Genomic DNA, 21,699 nt, shown 5'->3' on the forward strand with positions numbered 1-21,699 from the left:
AATAACACATCCACATCATCATTGCAAGGCTTAATTTTCTTGTTTTTTCACTATTTTTTAAAATAAGTTTCTTAAATGGTTTACGTTTTACATGCGCTTAAAAAGCCAATAAAGGACCCAAGGTGGACCTAGGGCGGTCTTCACACATTCACATCACCACATGGGGCACGTTGTCAAGGCAAAAGAAAGGGCAGAGGTCAAAAGGTACAGCGGGCGCCTCGGTCATCTTTCAGTCGCTCTCTCCAGCAAGTTCTTTGTCTGTGATGCTGACTCGTTGCTCTGCTTGATCCGACTTTTTTTTTTTCCTTTTTTCTTTAAGGAGTGGAGAAGGCCGCCCTCTGCAGCCACTGAGGACAACTACACCAATACAGAAAAGAGTGCTTCCACAGTTCTACACTCAAGAGTTGGGGTTTTTGCCGAATGCATTTAGCTACCATCTCCAACGCTTGTGCAAAACAGATATGCTGTTAAGTCAGGAGCCAGACGAAAGTGTGAATGGTGTGCTGAGAGGAGAGACCCAGGACGATGGAAAGAGAAAGGAGCATCATATCACATCGTCCATAGAGCCCCCCCATCTCAACACACTGAGGTAAGAAAACAAAATCACACAGGCTTTTTGAAGTTTCAGTCACAATATATATTTTGTACTAGAAGTTGTTGTCTTGTACATAGTCCTTTTTTGTCAGTTCCTCAGTGGCACTTTATAAATACATTTTGACCATTTTGAAAATTTCAAGCTCCTTTGGTTTTTGGCTGACCAGCTAAGTCCATGTCGTTCAATTTCTCCCACATAGTCTTTAAAATAAGAACATCCTGGGAAAGAGGTGCTACTCCGACAACAGAGCCCCCGTAGGTAGCAGCCTTCTCTGGCTACACTATTTTGAACCATTTATTCCTACTGATAAAACAGTTTCTAGTCCTGTGTCTCAGTCAGCTCTTCCCTTTACCTCCTAAGAGATGGTGTGCACATCTGGGCAGTCAGGATCTTGGGCAGCTGCTGATTTGTGTCAAAGTTCATGTGTGTGCTTCGAAAGACCATCGCAGTAGCGACACAAGATTGGAAGAGACTGCTGTGGTTGTTTGGACAACACTGTCTCCCAGAGTTGGTTGTGTGCTTTTTACAGAGGATTCAGCTTGGGTGGGGCTTTAGCTTAATTTTGCAGTAGCCATATAAGCCAAATGAAAGCACGCTGGGCAGGTAAAAAGTTTGATATGAGCTCTAAAGGCTGGGGATGCTCTGCTTTAGTGTCTGTCATGTTTCAGTAAAGTTGAGGAGCAATATTCCTTTCCTTTCCCCATCAGTCTTTTTCTTAAATACGATTCCAGCTACATTGAAAAAACAAAAACATTCTAGGTTTGCCTGGACTCGTCACACATTTTACAGATATGTATGCTTTTTTTTTGAGGGTACAGTGTAAACTTGGCAAACCATTCTTGCATTATTATTTTTTTCTTCCAGAGGTGTCCATTTGGCTTGCAGTCATCACTTTTCATGTTTCCACTTGCGTCCATATGTTGAACATAGAACTACAATAAACCAAGCTAGAGACGGTTTCATCTCAACTATTCTATTTTTAAAAGTTCAACATATGGACACCCATTGTGGTTTTCAAAGAAGTACCGTCAGTGTAAATTCTTAAAGGCAACATAAAATGTTTTTCCCTTCTTTATTTCCAGCAGGGGGTGTGCGCCAATATGGCTAACTTTCCAGCAATCACCCTATGAAGCCCCCCCCCTGTGCTGAAGCTGAAAGATGTCCCACGTTTCTCTGAGAGACACCGATCTCAGCTGCTCGCCACCTCTCACATATATTCAGGTCAACTAGTTTATGCAGCTGAGTGGATGAGGAAAACAAAAATATCTCTCAGGGAGGAGGAAGCAGAAAAAAGGTTGAGGAAGAAGTCATCTCTAAAAAGCAGAAGGCGGAAGTCATATGACGAAAAAGATGGGGACAGGTCTTCGCTCAGGCACGGCTCGGTTTCTGACGGGGTCTCTTCCCAGTGCACCCTGGGAAGTGCGGTCCTCAGCTCTCCAGACTCATGAAGGCCACCACCTGCTCCAGCTTGAAGGCCAGTCTCTGTTTCCTGGCTGTGTCATCCTGCTCCAGTGCACACACAATCTGTTGGTAAGCACACACACACACATGTACTTTAAAGTTCTGTGTTAGTTTATGATCTAATGAAACTACAAGTGTGATTGTACTGTGTTTACTACCATAACAAAAGGTACATAAATTACCAAATTTGTTTCTATTCTTTTATTAAAGGAGGAAAGAACGCACAAAAGTCATTGAAATAACTTGAAACTGACAAAATAGTTTAATACCAGCTTATGAAAATCATTGATTTATCAGATTTTAATAGCAAATAATGAAACTGGCTTTGACAGAAACGATGATACCCGTAACCTAACATTTTGTCGCACCTTTTGAAGCAATCGAGCAATTTCTGTAACTCTCTGATATTTCACCTTTCTCAGGTTTGAAGGGTTCCTTCTCCATGTTGCATGTTTAAGCACCTTCCACATGTTCAGTAGGATTTAGATCAGGGCTCTGAAGGCCACTGCAGAATAGTCCAATGTTTGTTGAGTCATTTTTGTTTGTGTTTTGGATCATTATCTTGTTGGAGCATCCACAACCTGTTAATGACCAAGCTTTCTGGGAAGCTCACTCACGTCAGAATGATTTTATAGTTGAGATTCCTGCACAGATTTAAGACACCATGTGTCTGATGCAGCCCCAGAACAGAGGAGTCCTCTCAGTGTTTCACTGCAGGGTCTTGATCATCTGTCCTACGAACATTATTCCAGAAACTTTGTGGCTCGTCAGTGTGTATTTGTGTAAATTCCAGTTTGGCTTCCCTCCTCAGTCATCTTCCATGAAGTTTACTTTAGATGAAACAGTGATTGTCTGCACACCTTAACGTCAAATTATTTTTGTTAAGGCCAATTTAATTAATTCCTTTTGTCAGTTTCAAGGTATTTTAGTGACCTTTTTGTTTTTAACTAAATGGATACAATCACATCTGATATTACCAAAGTCATTTGTGTGAGATTGAATAAAAAAAAAAAGTTATCCTCCATAACACAGTATTGTCTCCTTAGCTTATGGGTCTAAAAGGGTTTAGACTGGTTTACTTGAGACACTCTGTAATGGTGTTCAAAAAAACAAAAAAATATTAACATTTTCAAGCAAGTGGAGGGTAATTTCAATAGGAAATAATTGTTTTTAAATTTACAACCAAAGCCTGACCATTAAAGCAAGGTAAGGAAACATTTAGATGTATCAGCCAGTTGTGAAGGGGTTCAGAGCACATCTGTGTAACATATCAGGCAGAGGTTCAGCTAACAGCTGGACAAAGATCAAAATAAATGTTCAGTCATAAAACTACTCCATGATCAAAAAATTAACTGAGTTTACTGTAAACGCTATTGTTTCCACTGAAGATGGTCTGATTAGTAATGATCCAAGTGAAATTCTAAATTTTACTTTGCATGGTTAAGCTTCACACATTCCATTTTGTGATAAATACTGGCAATGGATTACAGTTTGTCTTCCATGTAAATAATGAAAATAATAAGACAGTTTATATTTGTGTTGAGCTGGTTCTGCTCGTCTTCCCTGAGAGAACCTCTGCCTGATATTCCACACCTAAAATACTTTGAGGGATTTCATAAAACAAATTTATTCACAAATATTTACTCTTTTTAGACTGAAAGAAATACTGCATTGCATACCTCCTCAGTGTACTTTCCCACATAAGAGTAAATTTCACTTAGTGAGCTCATAGTGTTAAACTCATTCATGTGCATCCGTGACTGTTCTGCCAGGTAGGCGTTCATGTCCTGGTCACTGATTGCTGGCATCTTACCAATGTCTGAGTAGTACCTGTTAAGACAAGAGAAAGAATGAATTGAGGCAGGAACACTTTAGCAGAGGGGGTAAACTATACCCACTCCCACTACTTAATGACATTTTTTATCTTGCACAGATGCTGCATATGTGATTCATGGTGAAGTGACCAAAATGGAAATGTCGTTGGAGGCAGAGCTGCCTAGGATTTCAGCTTGAAACATTACACAACACCACTGAGGTAAAGGTAATCAGTCACTGTCAGCAACAGCTGTGTTTCCCATATCAGCTATGTTAATTAAAGCTGCTTATTAACATATTAAATTCCTGTAGCAGCAGCTGCTTTAGGACAGGTCTGGTGGCTGGCTAGATAATTCTAGAGGAGCATGTGACAGAAATTGTATTTTCACATAAAATCCCATTAATAAGGTATGCTATAACATGTCTGACAAACTGAGTTATTTTGAATCTTAGTGACATGAAAATATAATATATGTAGTTGAAATGGTTATTTTACCAACCCACATTTTTCTATAGCATGAAACTTAATTATAAATTCTCAAATGGAGTGCCAAATGTTATTGACTGGAGACCTTTAACTCCCACATCAAATACAAATTAAGTGAAGAATAATTATTTATGTTGATTCTTTCAACATAAGGTGAAAGAAAGCAAACTGTATAGCAAATAAGCTCTGTGCTCAGCTCATCAGTGCCACGAGATAATATCACTATACTGTACTGTTATTACCCTGTCTGCCTTGAACAAAATGTGTTATGCACATTATTGTAGTATTGTCTTTAACTGTAACATCTACAGTGATCATTCAGATCTGGTGGGGTAGACTTCAGTCATCTAAAACAACTTCAGTTCTGTAGCAGTTCAAGGATTTTTACATGGACAAAGCAAGTGCAAATAATTGAGGATGACCTAAGTCTGATGCAAAACAGTTTTTGATGGCTGGAAACCACTCAGTCCTCAACGAGAATGTTTGAATTCTGAGAACTGCTCGACAGGACCCTACTTGAAACATCTGAAGAGTTTCTTTAATCCTTGGTGGGAAAATATATTGTAACATTTTAACTCTGTTGAGTTAGTTTCTCTTCTGCCTTTTCTGTCCTCACTCCAACAATATTTATATCCATACCTACATCTTTTTCCTGGCAGCTGCATTTCTAACATCCTTCTACCAATATACCCTCTGGACATGTCCAAACCATCTCAGTCTGGTCTCTAACTTTATCTCCCAGTTGTTCAACCTGTGCTGTACCTCTGATGATCTCATTCCTAAGGAGAACCTCAACATCTTCAGTTCTGTCTCCAGACCATACAACATAGCTGGTCTCACAAATGTCTTGTAAACTTTTCCTTTGACCTTTGCTGACACCTTTTTGCCACAAATCACTCCTGAAACTTTTCTCCATCCTGCCTGGACTTCACTTTTTTACTCTTATTTTCCTGGACAGTCAATCCCAAGTACTTGAAGTTCTGCATCTTTTTAGCCTCACTGTTCCACATGTCCTTATTCACATTCATGTACTCTGTCTTACTATGGCTGACTTTCATTCCTCTTCTTTCAAGTGCATATCTCCACCTCTCTAAGTTTTCTTCCACCTGTTCTCACCACAGGTCAATGTCATCTGCAAACATCATAGTCCACGGGGATTCCTGTCTGACCTCATCTGTTAGTCAGTCCATCACCAGAGCAAACAAGGAGCAGATCCTTGATGCACTTCCACCTCCACCTTGAAGCTATCTGTCACTCCTACAGTACATCTCATCGCTGTACTGCACCAGTTTAACATACTTCTCATGCAACACCACACCTCCTCCCTCACCACGCTCTCATATGCTTTTTCTAAATCCACAATGACACTGAAGTTAGTTCTGAATTTCTACTCTAAAAAAGATAGATTATTCAATTGAACACATCAGAAAATCTGAACTATTACTTTTCCCATATGAAAAGGCATTAAACCCATTAGGTGTTTATGGGCTCATGCTACCTGAAGCTCTCATTAGGCTTCCTAACTATACTGCACCCTTATGGGGAAAGCTCTGTCATTCTGCAGTGATGATCTCTGAAATAGTGCCTTATCTCTGTTTTATTTAGCTCTCACTCTCATCTATTTCTGTATATTCTCTCTCGTTTATCCCCCCCCCCCTTCTATATACAGATCCTTGTAAAAAAATTAGCATATTGTGATAAAGGTCATTATTTTCCATAATGTAATGATAAAAATGAAACTTTCATATATTTCAGATTCAGTGCACACCAACTGAAATATTTCAGGTCTTTAATTGTTTTAATACTGATGATTATGGCATACAGCTCATGAAAACCCAAAATGCCTGTCCCAAAAAATTAGCATATCATGAAAAGGTTCTTTAAACAAGCTATTAACCTAACCATCCACAACATCAAAATTGTGGGTGGGGTAGGTGAAACACCCACACTTGCCCCCACTCTGGGCCCATGAGCAAGGCCCCCAACCCCCACCATGTGCTCCCTAAACAGGTCTCTCTTGAAAATGAGTTCTCGTGGCTCAATGAGTAACCTGGATAAATAAAGGCTATATGAAAAAAATAAATAAATGAAAAATCTGAATCAACGACGTAACTCTAAACACCTGCAAAAGATTCCTGAAGCTTTTAAAAACTCCCAGCCTTGTTCATTACTCAAAACCGCAATCATGGGTAAGACTGCCGACCTGACTGCCATCATTGACACCCTCAAGCAAGAGGGTAAGACACAGAAAGAAATTGCTGAACGAATAGGCTGTTCCCAGAGTGCTGTATCAAGGCACCTCAGTGGGAAGTCTGTGGGAAGGGAAAAGTGTAGCAGAAAACGCTGCACAACGAGAAGAGGTGACCGGACCCTGAGAAGGATTGTGGAGAAGGGCCGATTCCAGACCTTGGGGGACCTGCGGAAGCAGTGGACTGAGTCTGGAGTAGAAACATCCAGAGCCACCGTGCACAGGCAATGGGCTACAGGTGCCACATTCCCCAGGTCGACACTTTTGAACCAGAAACAGCGGCAGAAGCAGCACTGGACTGTTGCTCAGTGGTCCAAAGTACTTTTTTCGGATGAAAGCAAATTTTGCATGTCATTCGGAAATCAAGGTACCAGAGTCTGTCTGGAGGAAGACTGGGGAGAAGGAAATGCCAAAATGCTAGAAGTCCAGTGTGAAGCACCCAAAGTCAGTGATGGTCTGGGGTGCCATGTCATCTGCTGGTGTTGGTCCACTGTGTTTTATCAAGGGGCAGGGTCAATGCAGCTAGCTATCAGGAGATTTTGGAGCACTTCATGCTTCCATCTGCTGAAAAGCTTTATTTTTCAGCACGACCTGGCGCCTGCTCACAGTGCCAAAACCACTGGTAAATGGTTTACTGACCATGGTTTTACTGTGCTCAATTGGCCTGCCAACTCTCCTGACCTGAACCCCATAGAGAACCTGTGGGATATTGTGAAGAGAAAGTTGAGAGACGCAAGACCCAACACTCTGGATGAGCTTAAGGCTGCTATTGAAGCATCCTGGGCCTCCATAACACCTCAGCAGTGCCACAGGATTCCTGGCCAAGTATTGAGTGCATAACTGAACATGATTATTTGAAGGTTGGCGTTTTTTGTATTAAAATCACTTGTCTTTCATTGGTGGGATGAAATATGCTAATTTTTTGGGACAGGCATTTTGGGTTTTCATGAGCTGTATGCCATAATCATCAGTATTAAAACAATTAAAGACCTGAAATATTTCAGTTGGTGTGCAATGAATCTGAAATATATGAAAGTTTCATTTTTATCATTACATTATGGAAAATAATTACCTTTATATCTCATCTCTCTCCGTATCTCTGTCTCTATCCTATCTATTTTTCTCTAGCTATACATCTCTTTATTTCTCCATGTATCTCTATCGCTCTCTCTATATTTCTCTTTCTTGTCTATCTCTCTCACTCTATAGCCACCCCCCCCCCCCCTCTATTTATCTATGGGTAAGGTACTATTTCACTAAACTATCTCATTTCAGTAGATCTTACATTCTTTACTTTTACAATCACAAACTAATTTCCATTTTGTACTCCCTGTAACAAACAAAAAAAAGCTGTTTTTCTCCTCAGTCTCAACCCTTTGACTCTCAGTACAGTCGTTCTCAAGCCCTGGGCACACCCATCCATCCTCACTGTGTTGTAATTTGGATGGGGTTTCACAGCTCATAGATCAGTGCTACAGTCATGCTGTGTTTGTTGGCCTGAAACATTGCTAATGTACGTGTTCTCCCTCTTCATCCATCCATCCAGTGGCTGGTGTACACACTCCCCCATGTGGACAGCTTACCTCTCCACCCAGCTTTTGTAACTGGGGATGTCCTTGGCATAAAGCAGCTTGTTAGATGGTGAGTCTTTCCCAAGGCGGTGTTCTGAGGTGGAACAAGAGTCCATGAAGGTCTGGGCCACCACGGACAAACAGGCATCAGTGATGCTACTCTTGTGGATGTCAAACACAAACTGGGGGTTCTTGATCACATTCACCCAGAAACGCAGAGGTAGGCTGCAGGAAGTTGGAAAAGTGAACAAAATAGATTAAAGGAAAGATACTTACGAGTAAACAACATTTGTACTTGTCATGATGAGTTACCTCCAATCTTCATTTAAACAGCTTTGTTACATTAATTATAATGATTGATATGCACTTGTCTGTAAACTAATTATATAGGATGCTTTTCTTCTTACTGTGAACTTTTAGGGCAACTCGAACATAAAATAAGACTCTAGGAGCTAATGAGGGATAATAATTATTTTTTGTTGTTGTTTAGCTCCATGCCAGTGATGGAATGGTAATCCAGTCATTCAAGCACAGGAACAACGAGTGAAGCAAAACAACACTGTGTCCAGTTAAACTGCTTTGAGATTAAGTCTAAATGCCATTTTCAAATTTGCCACAGTCAGCTAGTCAATAGGCACGGACATATTATTTGCCAGAGGGAAAAGGTATTCATTCACTTTGCAAAGCTCACACTCAGGCCCTTCTGTTGCTGCTGTGTGTGACTTAATTCAATAAAGCCTTTATCTTTAAAAACAGGTGGACGCTGCTTCTCATTTTCTCCAACAGTGTCCAGTGGTCTTCGCTGGGGGCCACACAGCGACACAATTCATATTGCCTTATTTGTGCAAGTGGGACCCATTTCTGTGCCTGTCCAAAATAATAAAAATATACAAGTCTGTTTATTTGCTGGGCTTGTTTCTGCCAAAATAAATAGCTATAGGGCCAGCTTTATCTGCAGTCAAAGGGGCTCAGGTGGTATTGCTTGGATCTCTGCATCTTCACTATTCTCTGGGCTACATGCTTTGAGCTGATATGGCAAAAGTCTATCGGGAAAGACACTGCATTCAGGCCTAGACAAGTATTTTAGCCCGTGGTGCAATAATAACGGATAAGGAGGAAATGACCATAAAAAGTGAAATGCGGTCATTTAAAACGCCACCAATTTCCTTCCCTACAATACATTATTCTAGGACAGCCACCCACAAAGCAATTCAGAAGTACAATCTCACAAAAGAGGATTTGGATGTGTAGGAAAGCTCTATATAACGACATCAAAATTAATCTAAGCAAATAATCTAGTGGGATTAGGTGAAGGGATCAAAGGAATACTAACACCACTGCTGTGCTGTCATGATTGAGCGCAATCTTCTGTTTCAGTGGAACAGTAGTCGCCACGAAAATGATGGTCCTTTTACAATTTTTAAAATCGTGATGAAAATAAACACTTTGTAATGCCTCAACGTTATCCGTTAAAAACAGATACAATGTAAAAACTCAGCAGTTAACAACCTTTGTAGTTTTAGGAATATGATTTTTGCGTGATCTGGACATTTGGTCAGGGATTAGGGTAAATATCAGCTGTTGAGATCAAGGGCATCTATTATCCTGGAGAAATTATATGGGCTGCTGCTTTGGGAGGGGGCAAAATCCTGACCACTGATCGCTAGAACGAGGAGCTAAAAGGGGCATTTGGTAAAATAAACAAATGCTAACAAGCTTTATTTGCTTTACGAAATAGTATTTGGCAAATTTATGCTGATTCTCATCTAATGTTGAGGATTATCGACCAGCACTGAAAAAAGTCTTTGTAATTGTCAAGAATTGACCACAACACACACGTGCTTACGTCTAACTACAACAAGAGCATATTGACTAAAACTAGTCATCCTGTAGATCCTATAAATGTTCACAAATATTTTTAGGGTTGTAACAAATGAACATTGCAAAATGCCAAATTTTTACACGTCTTTATATGTACTGTTATTTAAATAAATTAGGTAGCTATCCTCTCTGTAACTCAGGGTTGACGATATGATTTGAACTATATCAGGATGTTAAAGCCATTGTAGACAGGATCTGGTAGTGTCAGCAGGACTTTCAATAGACGTGTTTTAAAGTACATTTGACAAGCTGTACATGAGTATTTATGCAAAGTTTTGCAGAGTAATTAAAATTATTTATTCGATCCACACTTTGGTAACAGATGCAAATACAGGAGCTGCCATTAATCTAAAGGACACCATCTGAAGATGTTTGAAGAGCCAGTGACTCAGGGATGTACAGACTGACTACACTGCTGAACATACTACATGTGTACTACATGTTAAACTAAAGTACACACACATGACATTAACTCAAAGGACAGTGCTATAGCTACAAATTGACTGTAGTAAAAAAATGAGAGATAATGTCTGAGGGCCTATTCTGATCAAGTTTAAAGTCAGTCTACTTGAACAATTTGCGCGGAATAAAGAGAAATTTAAAGTGGATGATGTAGTTCTAACAAAGTAAACATTAGGCCACAACACATTCACACATCCAAGTGTGTAAGTTAGAACTTGTATTTTGGTATAGATTATGTTGATACTTTAAGAAGCCAACAGCAGGGAGTGGGGTGAGCTAAGGGCTGTATCAGAGTACTTGGATCTGAAACCCTAAGTAGGAGATGGGGGCTCTCACTGCAGTGCTGTTTAATGGTGTGTATAATGACAGTGGCTCAGTTGGTAGAGCTGTTGCCTCTCAGTGAGAAGGTCACCAGATCAAATCCCGGCTGGGGGCCTTTCTGGTTGGAGTTTGCTCTGTCCGTGCATGTGTGGGTTTTCTCCGGGTACTCCGGTTTCCTCCCACAGACCAAACAAACAAACAAACAAACAAAAAACATGCATGTTAGGCTAATGGGTAACTAAATTGTCCCTAGGTGTGGGTGGGAGTGTGAATTGTTGTTTGTTTCTATGTGACCCTGTGATGGATTTTCGACCTGTCCAGTATGTTCCCCGCCTCTCGCAGAGAGGCACCAGTGACCCCCGCGACCCAAAAAGGAAGAAGCGGGTAAAGATAATGGATGGATGGATAATGACAATCGGAACGGGGGGCTTAATGAAACATGGCCTCAGCTTGGAAGGAACAGGGACGTTATTGTTTTCTACCGTTGGTCTAAAAGCATTTTTGTCACAACTCATTTTTCAGTCTTCAGAATAAACTTTTGCACATGCACACACTGCAAGAAGGGCAAAAGTGCAGTCAGCTGCACATCTCACACAGAAAGGATATCTGTGGTATGATAAATTGCTCTCCATTTATGGGGCAATAGTGAAAGCCCATTAAAGTTCTGATGCAACACAGGCCCATTGTGCTGTCAGAAAACACTTAACACACTGCAAATTGACCAATAATGCAGACAAGAAACAAATATTTCTCGTTTAGCTTCTCATTCTTTTCTCCATCTCTATTTGTCCCTTGATAGGCATACATTTTTCCTTCCATCACTGTGGCCCTCCTGAGCCTCTTGCTGAGTGATGCATGCTGGGATCTTGGCAGAGGCTGTGGGGTTAATGAGTTTTAGTGTGTATTTAACTGAATCAGCATTCACTTCCTCTTTATTCTTTCATTTCTCTTTTCTCCCCATTCTAGTTCATTGATGGTTGTTTAAATATGACCAGTTTTATTAGGTGGGCTCACAGAGGTCAACATGGGTTAAGTTAATAAGCAGATTCATGCAAAGGTGCACTCATGCACCTGGAAATGCACATTTGTCACCATGGAGATCCCCTTGGTGACGGATGATATTTTGGTTCATTTACCCATGAAAGTAGATGGAAAGACTTGGAAGCTAACTGGATTAGCCCCTTGTGGTTTTCTTTAACAGATTACACCCTCTGTGGCCAGTGACTATTAGAGAGGAAAGAGGCACGTGGTAAAACTTGGCACGGATGAGGACAAATTATATGAAATGTGCCAAAATGCCTAAAAGCAGTCACCCGGGGCTACAAATAAGAAACTGGTTTTTGTTTACAAGTACATTCAGATCTGCAGGACTTCAACTCACCAGTTGCTCTTCCATGTGTGCCGCACATGTGGGTCATGGATGTTGTGTTTGTCGGCCTGCTCGTCCAGGAAGTCGAACATGTATTTGATGGCCAGAGGCAGGGCGCTGCCTCTATGGGCCGTGCTGAAGATGGTTTCAAACAGATCATCGACAAACTTCTGTAACGTTCCCTGGAGCAGAAAGACCAAAAGTAAAAACGTTCAGTCGTTGGCACATCTACGTTTTCATCAGGTTATATCTATAAAGGATTAGTATTGATCACAACACTGAGTAAGATTGTCACTGTAATACATTTTCAGACACTCCACTGATTAATGTTGCTCTAAACTTGTGAGATTATGAGTTGTGCAGTAAATTTCATTTAATCTCTTCACTCTGATGTTTGTGCCCGACAAACATCTCACAGCCCTGGCCCACAAATATGCTTACAGCTTTGATGGAGGAAATTGTTATTTCACAGCTGACTTTTAATAATATCTGGGAACAGGAGGTGCATCTCCTAAGCCTCTTTGTGCTGCCGGATTAGCTCCCACTGCACCATTGACCCTAATTTGATTTAATGTTGGCGACTTTAAGGAGGAGGAGACAAGAGAAGAGAGACAGAGTGAAAAAATCTAATCCTCTTGTAAAGAACAAGTTGATAGGATGCACGGGAGGAAGTAGGAGCGAGGGATGGAAATGAAACGACAGGTTTCCTATCAGAAAACGAGGTCATCGAGTGTGGCAGATGAGGTGCGTACAGGCACTGGCAAATAAAAATCCAATTTGGGTGGAGCGGATAACTGAATCACAGAGGAGAGGTAGAAGAGAATCCTGTTAGTCCAACAATCAGGAATTTTATTCTAATCTGGCCTGAATTACAGACTCCTTATTTTTGAAGAACATGGGATGTCATATTTTTATTAAGTCTGCCTGTTCCAGATTGACATTCTGCACTGGCTGCCAAGGAAACACTGTGTGTGCATTCATATGCAGAGCCTGTGACATTTTACGTCATCCATCTCAAGGGGTGCACCAATATCAACACTGTCATCATCACAGGGTTCTCTTGTTCCCCGGTGGAGCTGCACACAACCAACACAACCCCCCTGCAACCATCCACCCTGTCATTAGACTGCACTCTAAACACAATGTGTCATCTGGTTGTTTTGGTGCCGTCTGCCTCGACAATGAAATGCAAGGAAAGCAAACAATCACATTGTTGGTGGGAAGTAGACAAACTCTTGTGTAGAATGAGACAATGCAAGTCCTCCCTGTGCCACTTCACTAAAACAGATGCTGTTCCCTCACTCCAAGCCTCCGTGATGGAGCTAATATGAGACACAAGCGGTGTTGCCAGGGAGAGGTATTTATTGGCAAGGTGGAAGCCAAATGCAGTCAATTACATTGCCCGTCTGCCTAATCATTTCTCACCAAGAGAGATGGCCGGCCAAGATAAACTGGTTATTTCACAAAAACAATCCATCTTAAAAGGAGATGTGCTGTCAACAGAACTCTGGAGCGGGACAAACAGCTGGGAAATAAAGCGACTCGGAGGCTGTGAGGCGACACGTGCATGTGCGAGGGACTATACAATATGTGTCATGGTGACAGCTGCTACATTCTCTCTGGCTTCTTTTTATTCTGCAATCAGCAGTTTGTTTATTAGTTTGTCTCATATGCTGCTGGTTATATCTGGTGTCACAGTCACTGTTACACCTCCTGTACCGTTAATTGATTACCCAGTTCTGCCAACACAACTGTCCAGTAGTTATACTCAATAAGGCAGTAATGTAACTGTACACAGCTACAATATGTGACAACACAGCTGACCTGAAGATAAATAAAATATGAGTGAATCAATCACTCGGCATGTGCAGAATCACTTTAACCGGCTTTAAACATTTTGTGTCATCATGAGTGTTTTATTGAGGCCGTTTGAATAAATGTAATCATATGTTGTACCTGATATGCTTTGGAAATGTTTATTAGTCCTCGGAGATTAAAATAAACACCTCCTATCATGTTAAATTGATTGGGAACCAGTTTTTTTTTTTAAACAAACCACAATATATGTCCTATATTCTGAACTGTGAATGTTTGAATCATGTATGTTTGGTTTTCATTTAAATCTATAAAAGGTATTCAGAATCAGAGAAATGGGCTCATTGTATTTCTGCATCAGTTTCATGAGCTCTCAAACAGATTTGAATCTGTACTTTATTTCAAGATTTTAAGGTCGGCTACACCTGCAAACACACTCGGTGCTAATTGATGTAGCTGCCTGTTCAACACAATGCATTCCAGATTTAATATTTTATCTCACGCTGCTATTTATGACAAACACAAAGAAGTCAACTTTATACTAAGAAAAAAACTAATTAGTTCTGACTGAAACATTTTCATTGTGCAGCTGCATTCTTTTACACTTCACCTGATGATTTTTGTCTGGATGGAAAAAAGGGACACAATGCTTTAGGAGTAGATTCTCAATTTACTTCCAACTGTTGGATCAAAGACACATTTTCATCTAAAACAAATTAACTACTGTTTTCTTTAAACGCTGAGGCTATTCAGACTCATTTATCAACATTTCTATTTGTCATCGTTTGTTGTTACCCTCTCTAGCTCCGTGGCACTTTTCCTCTTTATCCTTTTAGATATGCTGCTGCATCATTGCAACAGTAATGAAAAAAGAAAATAAACAGAAATTTCTGTTTTTGCTTCTCCACCTGAGGGGATAGAGGAATATATTTGAATAATCTTTTCCACTGAGATGATTCATCTGAAGTAATTATGAATATTTAAATACACTGAGGATTTTTCTGAGTTTTTAGAACAAGAGATGAAGGTTGCAGTGACCTTTAACCTGCTGAACTGGCTCAAGCCATATAAGAGGTGAAGATAATATGAGAACATTTTTCTGCTTTAAATCCGATTTCATATTAAAAACTGTCCGGGTAATGATTATTCCTAAATGTAAGATCTTCATCAGAGATGGCTCACCTTAGTAGCCAGAAGTCGTGTCAAGTAGATCTCAGAGACCATCTTGCTGCCACGATCACCTTCCTTCTGGTCTCCGTGCTCATGGTTCTTTACCAAGTGCCAGACCTTCACCCCGCTCTCCAGATCCGGAGTGATCATGGGGGTGCGGGAACGCATGCTGTCTGGGCTTCCAGTGTACTTGATCATGTTCTCTGTGGAAAAACAAGATGATTTAATTCATTTCATGCTGAAACACGTGATAAAAATCATAAAGTTGAAGAGCCACAGTGTTTGCTTCCTGGTTCTGGCAATCCACCAACATCCAGACTGCACAAACTAACCGAAGACGCAAGCGTAACCTGCATGTCAGCGTTAAAACAGCTCTTTGGCCTAAGGCTTCTGTTTGACTCATCTGGCAGATTGGCTATGAAACTTCCAGAAAGTCTGCATGGTTAATTTTTCATAGCTTCTTCTCCAACTGACGAGATATTCTATTGCCGGCTGACAGAAAATCGAACAGGTGTCAGACTAGATGAAATATGTATGGCCCACCCAGTGGCCAGAGCAGCAATGACATTTCCAAACACATGGCTCAATGAATGTTTACACAGTGTGAAAAAAATTGATCAGTGGGTGCGGTCGGAGGGGTGTGTGATTTTTACACTGACAGAAATCAATCTGTCCAGAGAGACGAGCAACCAGGCTGTACGGAGGAACATAAAAACAAAAAGTCATGTATATCAGCAGCTCACATTTGATCACAATCTGATAATCTGAAGATCATCGTCTCATTTAGCGGCAGCTTCATTACCAGAACATAATGAATCAATAATTTAAGATGATTTAGGGAAGTCAGGGACACACAAGAGCAGAGGGCAACTTTTTTTTTTTTTTTTTCAAAGGGCCACGTCAAGACATTTGAAGCAATCAAAGGTCCGCATAGAGAATTGGAAAATACATTTTCTTTGTGACAGATAATCTAGAAGAGCTTTTTCTTATTGTAGCATAGTTAGCAGGCTTTATAAAACATGTCTTTTCAATATCCTTTAGGAATGAGACATTCTGTAAACTGGCTCTTGTGACATTATATTATACATGTTAGCAGAAATATATAAAACAAACTTATATATTTGTGTTTCTAAGTCTTTACGGTTCAATCTAGTTCCTGAAACACAATGACTAATGTTTTTTAAAAAGTTTTGCATCAAATATTTAATTTAAATTGACTTAAGTCTCATTGATAAATTGCTAGTATTTTGTTTTCAGCAATCTTTATTTAAAAAGTTTTTTTTTTTTTTTAACTAAGAATATTGGGGGCCTGGTGGAGATTGCCCAAAGACCACTTTTGGCCCTCGGGCCTTAAGTTGCCCACATCTGCACAAGAGAAATAAGAAGTCTTCTAATGATCGTTTCACACTTTTTGTCCATTTTTCTTTCTGGTTTCCAACAGATTTGAACTCAACACAGTTGTTTCTTTTACAATGACTCATGTTGTGCTTATCTGACACTTTTATCATAACTTTCTCCAGCTCCACCTTTCACCCAGCTTCTTTGCAGGTACTCTGAATTTACCTCAACTGGGTTTGCTGTGGCTTCTCAGACTGAAGAAGTCCTTTGGATGAAGGACAGAATGTTTCAACGAATGAAGAAACCGTTCAGAGGACCTGGCTCAACTTTGTTGGATTTTTTACCTGGATTATCGAGCGTGAACTTTGATGTTCGTCTTGGTTGTTATTACTTCGCCATTACCCACGAAGAGTTCAGTTGTGAAGTGTTGAAGTGCATCACATTTAGATGTGAAAGCAGTCCCACAAACACAGATATTAGTGGCTTCTTCCCTGGTGTTGCAACACTCATGGTCTACACGGTGGGTGTCATTTGGTGCTCACGAGGTGAGCCCATACGGAGATGCTATATAATGCTAATAATGTGGCACCACATTCCAAGTGTCTCAAGTGTTTGTGACCAGTGAGGTAGCTCTTTGATCATAGTCTAACTTGATGGTTTTGCAGGTTCAAGGAGACGTTGAGCAGACGGGCAGGCGGAGAAGACACTGGCACAGAACGATGAGAGGACACTTTAAATCTCAAGAGGCCTGAACAACCAGGATAAGGGTCTATTTGGTCTCTTTATAATGTAGAAACCCTTTCAACTACTCTAATTTGTGCCTTGTTTTTCTTTATCTGATGCTGTAGACACGCAGAGGCCTCGATCAGGCTTCCACTCCTGCAAGATCCACATTATTCCTATTCTTTTTTTTCCTTCCTTTCTTTCTTATTATTGCATTTTAGAAACCCAATTTACTGCCATGTCTGTCCAGCTGATGGATCATTTCTAAAATTTATTTCTGCTCATAACAATAATTTTCACTCAAAGTGTGCATGACCTTGAGGCCAGATGACCAAAGCCAGTGAAAGTGGAAAAAAACATTTTCTTAAAAGTCATACTGGTTCAGTTCAGTGTTCACAAGCTTAGGTTCTTGATTGGAGGCTGATTTTAACAAGACTCAACATTTAGCCACCAATAGACAACCAGTAGTCCCTCGTTTATCGGGTGATCCGTACCCTGAAGACCCGTGATAAGTGAAAAACCGTGAAGTAGGAATAGTAGTACAAGTAGGAAGTAGTAGTTTATTTTCTAAAAGAGCACATAATGTCTTGATTTCAGCTCCCTGCCTCCTCTGCTCTTTACTACCTGCAAGCGCTTTGGCCACGCCCACTTCTCTGTTCTGCACGGTGAACAGCTGATCAGCTACAGGAGGAATCTTTTTCTGCAGCTCTGGGCTGCATAAATGTGCAGCAGGTGCCAAATAATTTAAAATAATTGATTTGAAATCAAAACTCCTTGCCGATCATCCATCAATCAGCCAATTGTGTGTCATGTCCAATCTTATTTTGAAAAACCGACATAGAGCCAGTCCACAATAAACGAACCGCGGAGTAGCGAGGGACTACTGTACTGCTCTCATGCACACCATATTTGGGTTTTTTTTTCCTACCAGTCTTGACCTGCTGATGCTCACATTATTTTGTATTGAATAGATTTTGTGTTTCACGTGTGATGGAGGGACCGGATCAGTAATTTGTGTTTTTTATAATCTGTAAAGAAAGACTAAACTTTACCCATGATATTAAGCAGAAAACTCCACTGCAATGGTTTAAAAATACAAACATGCTGCTTCTAACTTTGTGCCTATTTTCTCTTACAGACACCACTACACGAGTCCCTCGATACTTCGCTGTTCATTTATCGCAGACTTGCTCTATCTCGGTTTTTCAAAATAAAATTGGACATGACACACAATAGGCTGATTGATGGATGAGTCGCACAATCGTCATGGAATTTTTATTTTAAATAAATTATTTAAAATTATTTAGCACCTTCTGCACCGTTGTGCAGCCCATACTGCAGAATAAACTTCCTGCTGCAGCTGATCAGCTGCTCAGCGTACAGAGCGGACAAGTGGGCGTGGCCAAGAGCAGAGGAGGCAGGGAGCTGAAATCATGACATGTGATCATCATGTGCTCTTTTACAACATTTAGAGTTTAGAAACATTGTTTCGAATATTGCAAGAGAGTGGGAAGGGTTTAAAACGCCTTAATATGTATGTATATATATATATGTATATATATATATATACTAAGATAAACTACTACTTACTACTTGTACTACTATTCCTACTTCTCAGTTTTTCACTTATAGCGGGTCTTCAGGGTACAGGTCCCCTGCAATAAACTTGTGACTACTGTACATTTAAAGCTGAGCAGAAACACGACTTCTCACCATATTTGCTCGCAGAGGTTCTGGACACCGTGGAGTTATTTACTGAGTTATAAGCTGTCACTTGCTTGGGAACCAGGGCCATCACTGCATTATCAGGTGCCTGAAAACAGAAAAACATACATATAAAATGACTCCTCATGACACATGCTGTTTATTTTGTGGTTTTCATTTCAGTGGGATTCTAACACAGAAAACATGTCATTGTGTTGCTGTAATTTTCTATATTCCCTTTCATCTTTTCTGGTTGAGTAAACAGAGAACGTGTTATTACCTACATGCTCTCTGCTCAGCCCACACATGCCTCCAGTGAATGGCAGGAGGAGTGAAAGTTTAACAGACCAGAGCAGAGGCCTGTTCGAGAGGGGACGTCCCACCGTCTCTATTCAATAATACCTTCTCTCTGGGGCTGTGTGTTCATTAAAACTGGAAGTAACAAGCAGCGTGTGGATTTATGCTTTTGCGTAAATAGCTGTGTACAAAAGAATGTACGATGAAGTCAATCTTGCACCTGTCAGTCTCCTGTCAGCCCAAATGTATTGAATTAATACATCTGGGATGAAGACTTTTAAACACACACACACACACACACACCACTTTTTTCTTTCTCTCTCATATTCAGACTATGCTTCAGGGTTAATTGAAGTGATCTTTATCAATATGTGGGTGGATGGGACCACTGGGTCTTAGTTTGCATATATGTGTGCATACAAGAGCTGAGGCTTTATTAAAATGGTGTCATTATTTCACCCCCACCCCCATCTCTCAATCTGTTCCTTATGCATAATGTTTATATCATTGGAAGCAGGAAGCCCAGAGGACAGAACTTGTTATTCCTTTGTGGGGATCCCAACAACTCCCCAAAACCCTCGAGTGTTCACCTCGATAACTGCTCTTATACGTTGAATCGATATAAAATGAGCTGTAGGACATAATGACATGTGAAAGAGAGGAAGGGCATTAGGAAATAGCATTTGGAAAATAAAGACAAGTTTTTAATTTTAAAGCAAACAGCAGCTGATGGCTGAGTGCGTCTGAGTTTCATTTGTTTACATATTTTTGGTCCATCAAGGTTAAATCGCCCTTTCTTTCCCCAGCCTGAAAAAAAATATGAATTAACTTTGGTCTTCATTATCTTATCTCGGATTCAAATCAGCTCCCTAATCCATTCCACCCACGACTCGTAGTCCCAGCCTGTTGACACTCGCTGCTGACATTTAATTTAGGCACCACGCAAATTGCACTTGGAGGAGGCAGTCGCTCCTCGCGTAGCTGCTTGAATTAATAATACCAGGTCAGGATTTTTGTGTTTGCCTGAAAGGATAGTTGGTCCTCAAGTGACACAAAACGCCTGCAGAGGTGTGTTTTCTCTCTGCAAAATGCATTAACGACTTTATTAAGTAAACTATCTTGATAGTTTGTGTGTTTTTCTGCAGACTTCTATTTAGGCAGTTCTTTTTGGTCTCAAGTTTACAAGTCTGACTCTGAAGTGTGACTCTACCAAGATCAGAATCACAAAGGTGACATTTAGACATCAGTTTGAATCTCACGCTTTATGAAAAGTGTCTTTTTCCTCATGTACGTGGTTTAATTTATTTTTGAACAGCTTTTGTTGTAGTTGTCTAAAAGTCGTGTTCTTGTCTGAGAACTCCCCAAGTATTTAACTGAAAAATGTATTCCGTAGTCTTCAAGAAGAACCCCTGAAAGATAAGTGAAGGAGCATTCCCCATACAATACAGACAGGGCTACATGATGATAAAGCTCAGTATAAAATATCAAAAAATATATTAACTTTTGTATAAGAAACTAATAGAAGTTGTCAATTACAAACCTTAGTTTTGTTGGACGTTGTTTGTAATAAAGTTTTTTTTTTTTTCACGCTACTTAAAAAGCACTTATTACAAAAAAAACCCTGTACCTGAATAAATATTTTGTTAATGAAGTTGGGTATAATTGGTGTGCAATCGAGATAAAACTGTTTGAATTTTTTTTTAATACAATCAATATCGTACCTGATAGTGAGCCAGCATGTTCAGTCTCTTCCAGTCACCTTCAATCTTTGTGGTGATGTCTTCGTCTTGCAGGATCATGCGCTGTCCTCGACCCTGACGCCACTCTGCAAGTAAAATGAGAATACTAACAATTATCTTCACTAACCACATTCCCACTGATGGTTTTCACTTTGTGTTCTTGTTTGTTTTGTCATTTGAGAAAATATAGTTTCAATCCCCTCTCTGTCTATCAAGACGTCTCCAAGTCATGCCACAATATTTGGTGTACTAGCATACTTTTGGGAGAAGAAAAAGTAGATTTTGGTAGTTGTCCTAATGAAAGAGTTTTACATTTGGGAATAAGTTGCGCTTTTCAACCAAAACAAAATCTGAGACAGTAGAAATTAAATCCTAAAGGGGATGTTTGCAGTGCCAATAAATGATTGCAAGTTAATAAATGTTCTTTTTCAAATTTCATGTTTCTTGTTTAAACATTAATCTGCAAAGGACAAAAACAAAAATCTGTGATGAAAATATCTAATTTATATTTATTGATCTGCTTCCGAGTACATTGCAATGTTTTTACATTGTACAATATTATTTTTCTGTGCACTTCTCATTTCCTTATTTGACTGTCACTGTGAAACTGAACATTATGTTAAGTGTGATACTGGTCGTTCTGTGACAGTCTATAAGGGTTGGAGCAATCTGTGTGGGTTGGAGCAATCTGTGTGGGTTGGAG

The 21,699-nt window shown here is 40.1% G+C and overlaps 1 protein-coding gene across 1 annotated transcript in view; it reads right to left on the minus strand.

Moving 5' to 3' along the window:
* Positions 1-306: 306 nt before the first annotated feature.
* The window catches only part of LOC119428401 (plexin-A4), a 54,162-nt gene continuing 32,769 nt past the window's right edge, over positions 307-21,699 (minus strand). Inside the window, exons 15-21 of the mRNA XM_037696081.1 lie at positions 20,979-21,082; positions 18,970-19,069; positions 15,208-15,398; positions 12,223-12,392; positions 8,190-8,402; positions 3,736-3,886; positions 307-2,119 (exon numbers count right to left, since the gene is read on the minus strand). Coding sequence (XP_037552009.1) covers positions 2,024-2,119; positions 3,736-3,886; positions 8,190-8,402; positions 12,223-12,392; positions 15,208-15,398; positions 18,970-19,069; positions 20,979-21,082 — 1,025 coding nt within the window. The 3' untranslated portion in view covers positions 307-2,023. The remainder of the gene's footprint in view (positions 2,120-3,735; positions 3,887-8,189; positions 8,403-12,222; positions 12,393-15,207; positions 15,399-18,969; positions 19,070-20,978; positions 21,083-21,699) is intronic.

Source organism: Nematolebias whitei, chromosome 22 (genome assembly GCF_014905685.2).
Source record: "Nematolebias whitei isolate Nwh7 chromosome 22, NemWhi1, whole genome shotgun sequence".
In the NCBI taxonomy this organism is placed as follows: Eukaryota; Metazoa; Chordata; class Actinopteri; order Cyprinodontiformes; family Rivulidae; genus Nematolebias; species Nematolebias whitei.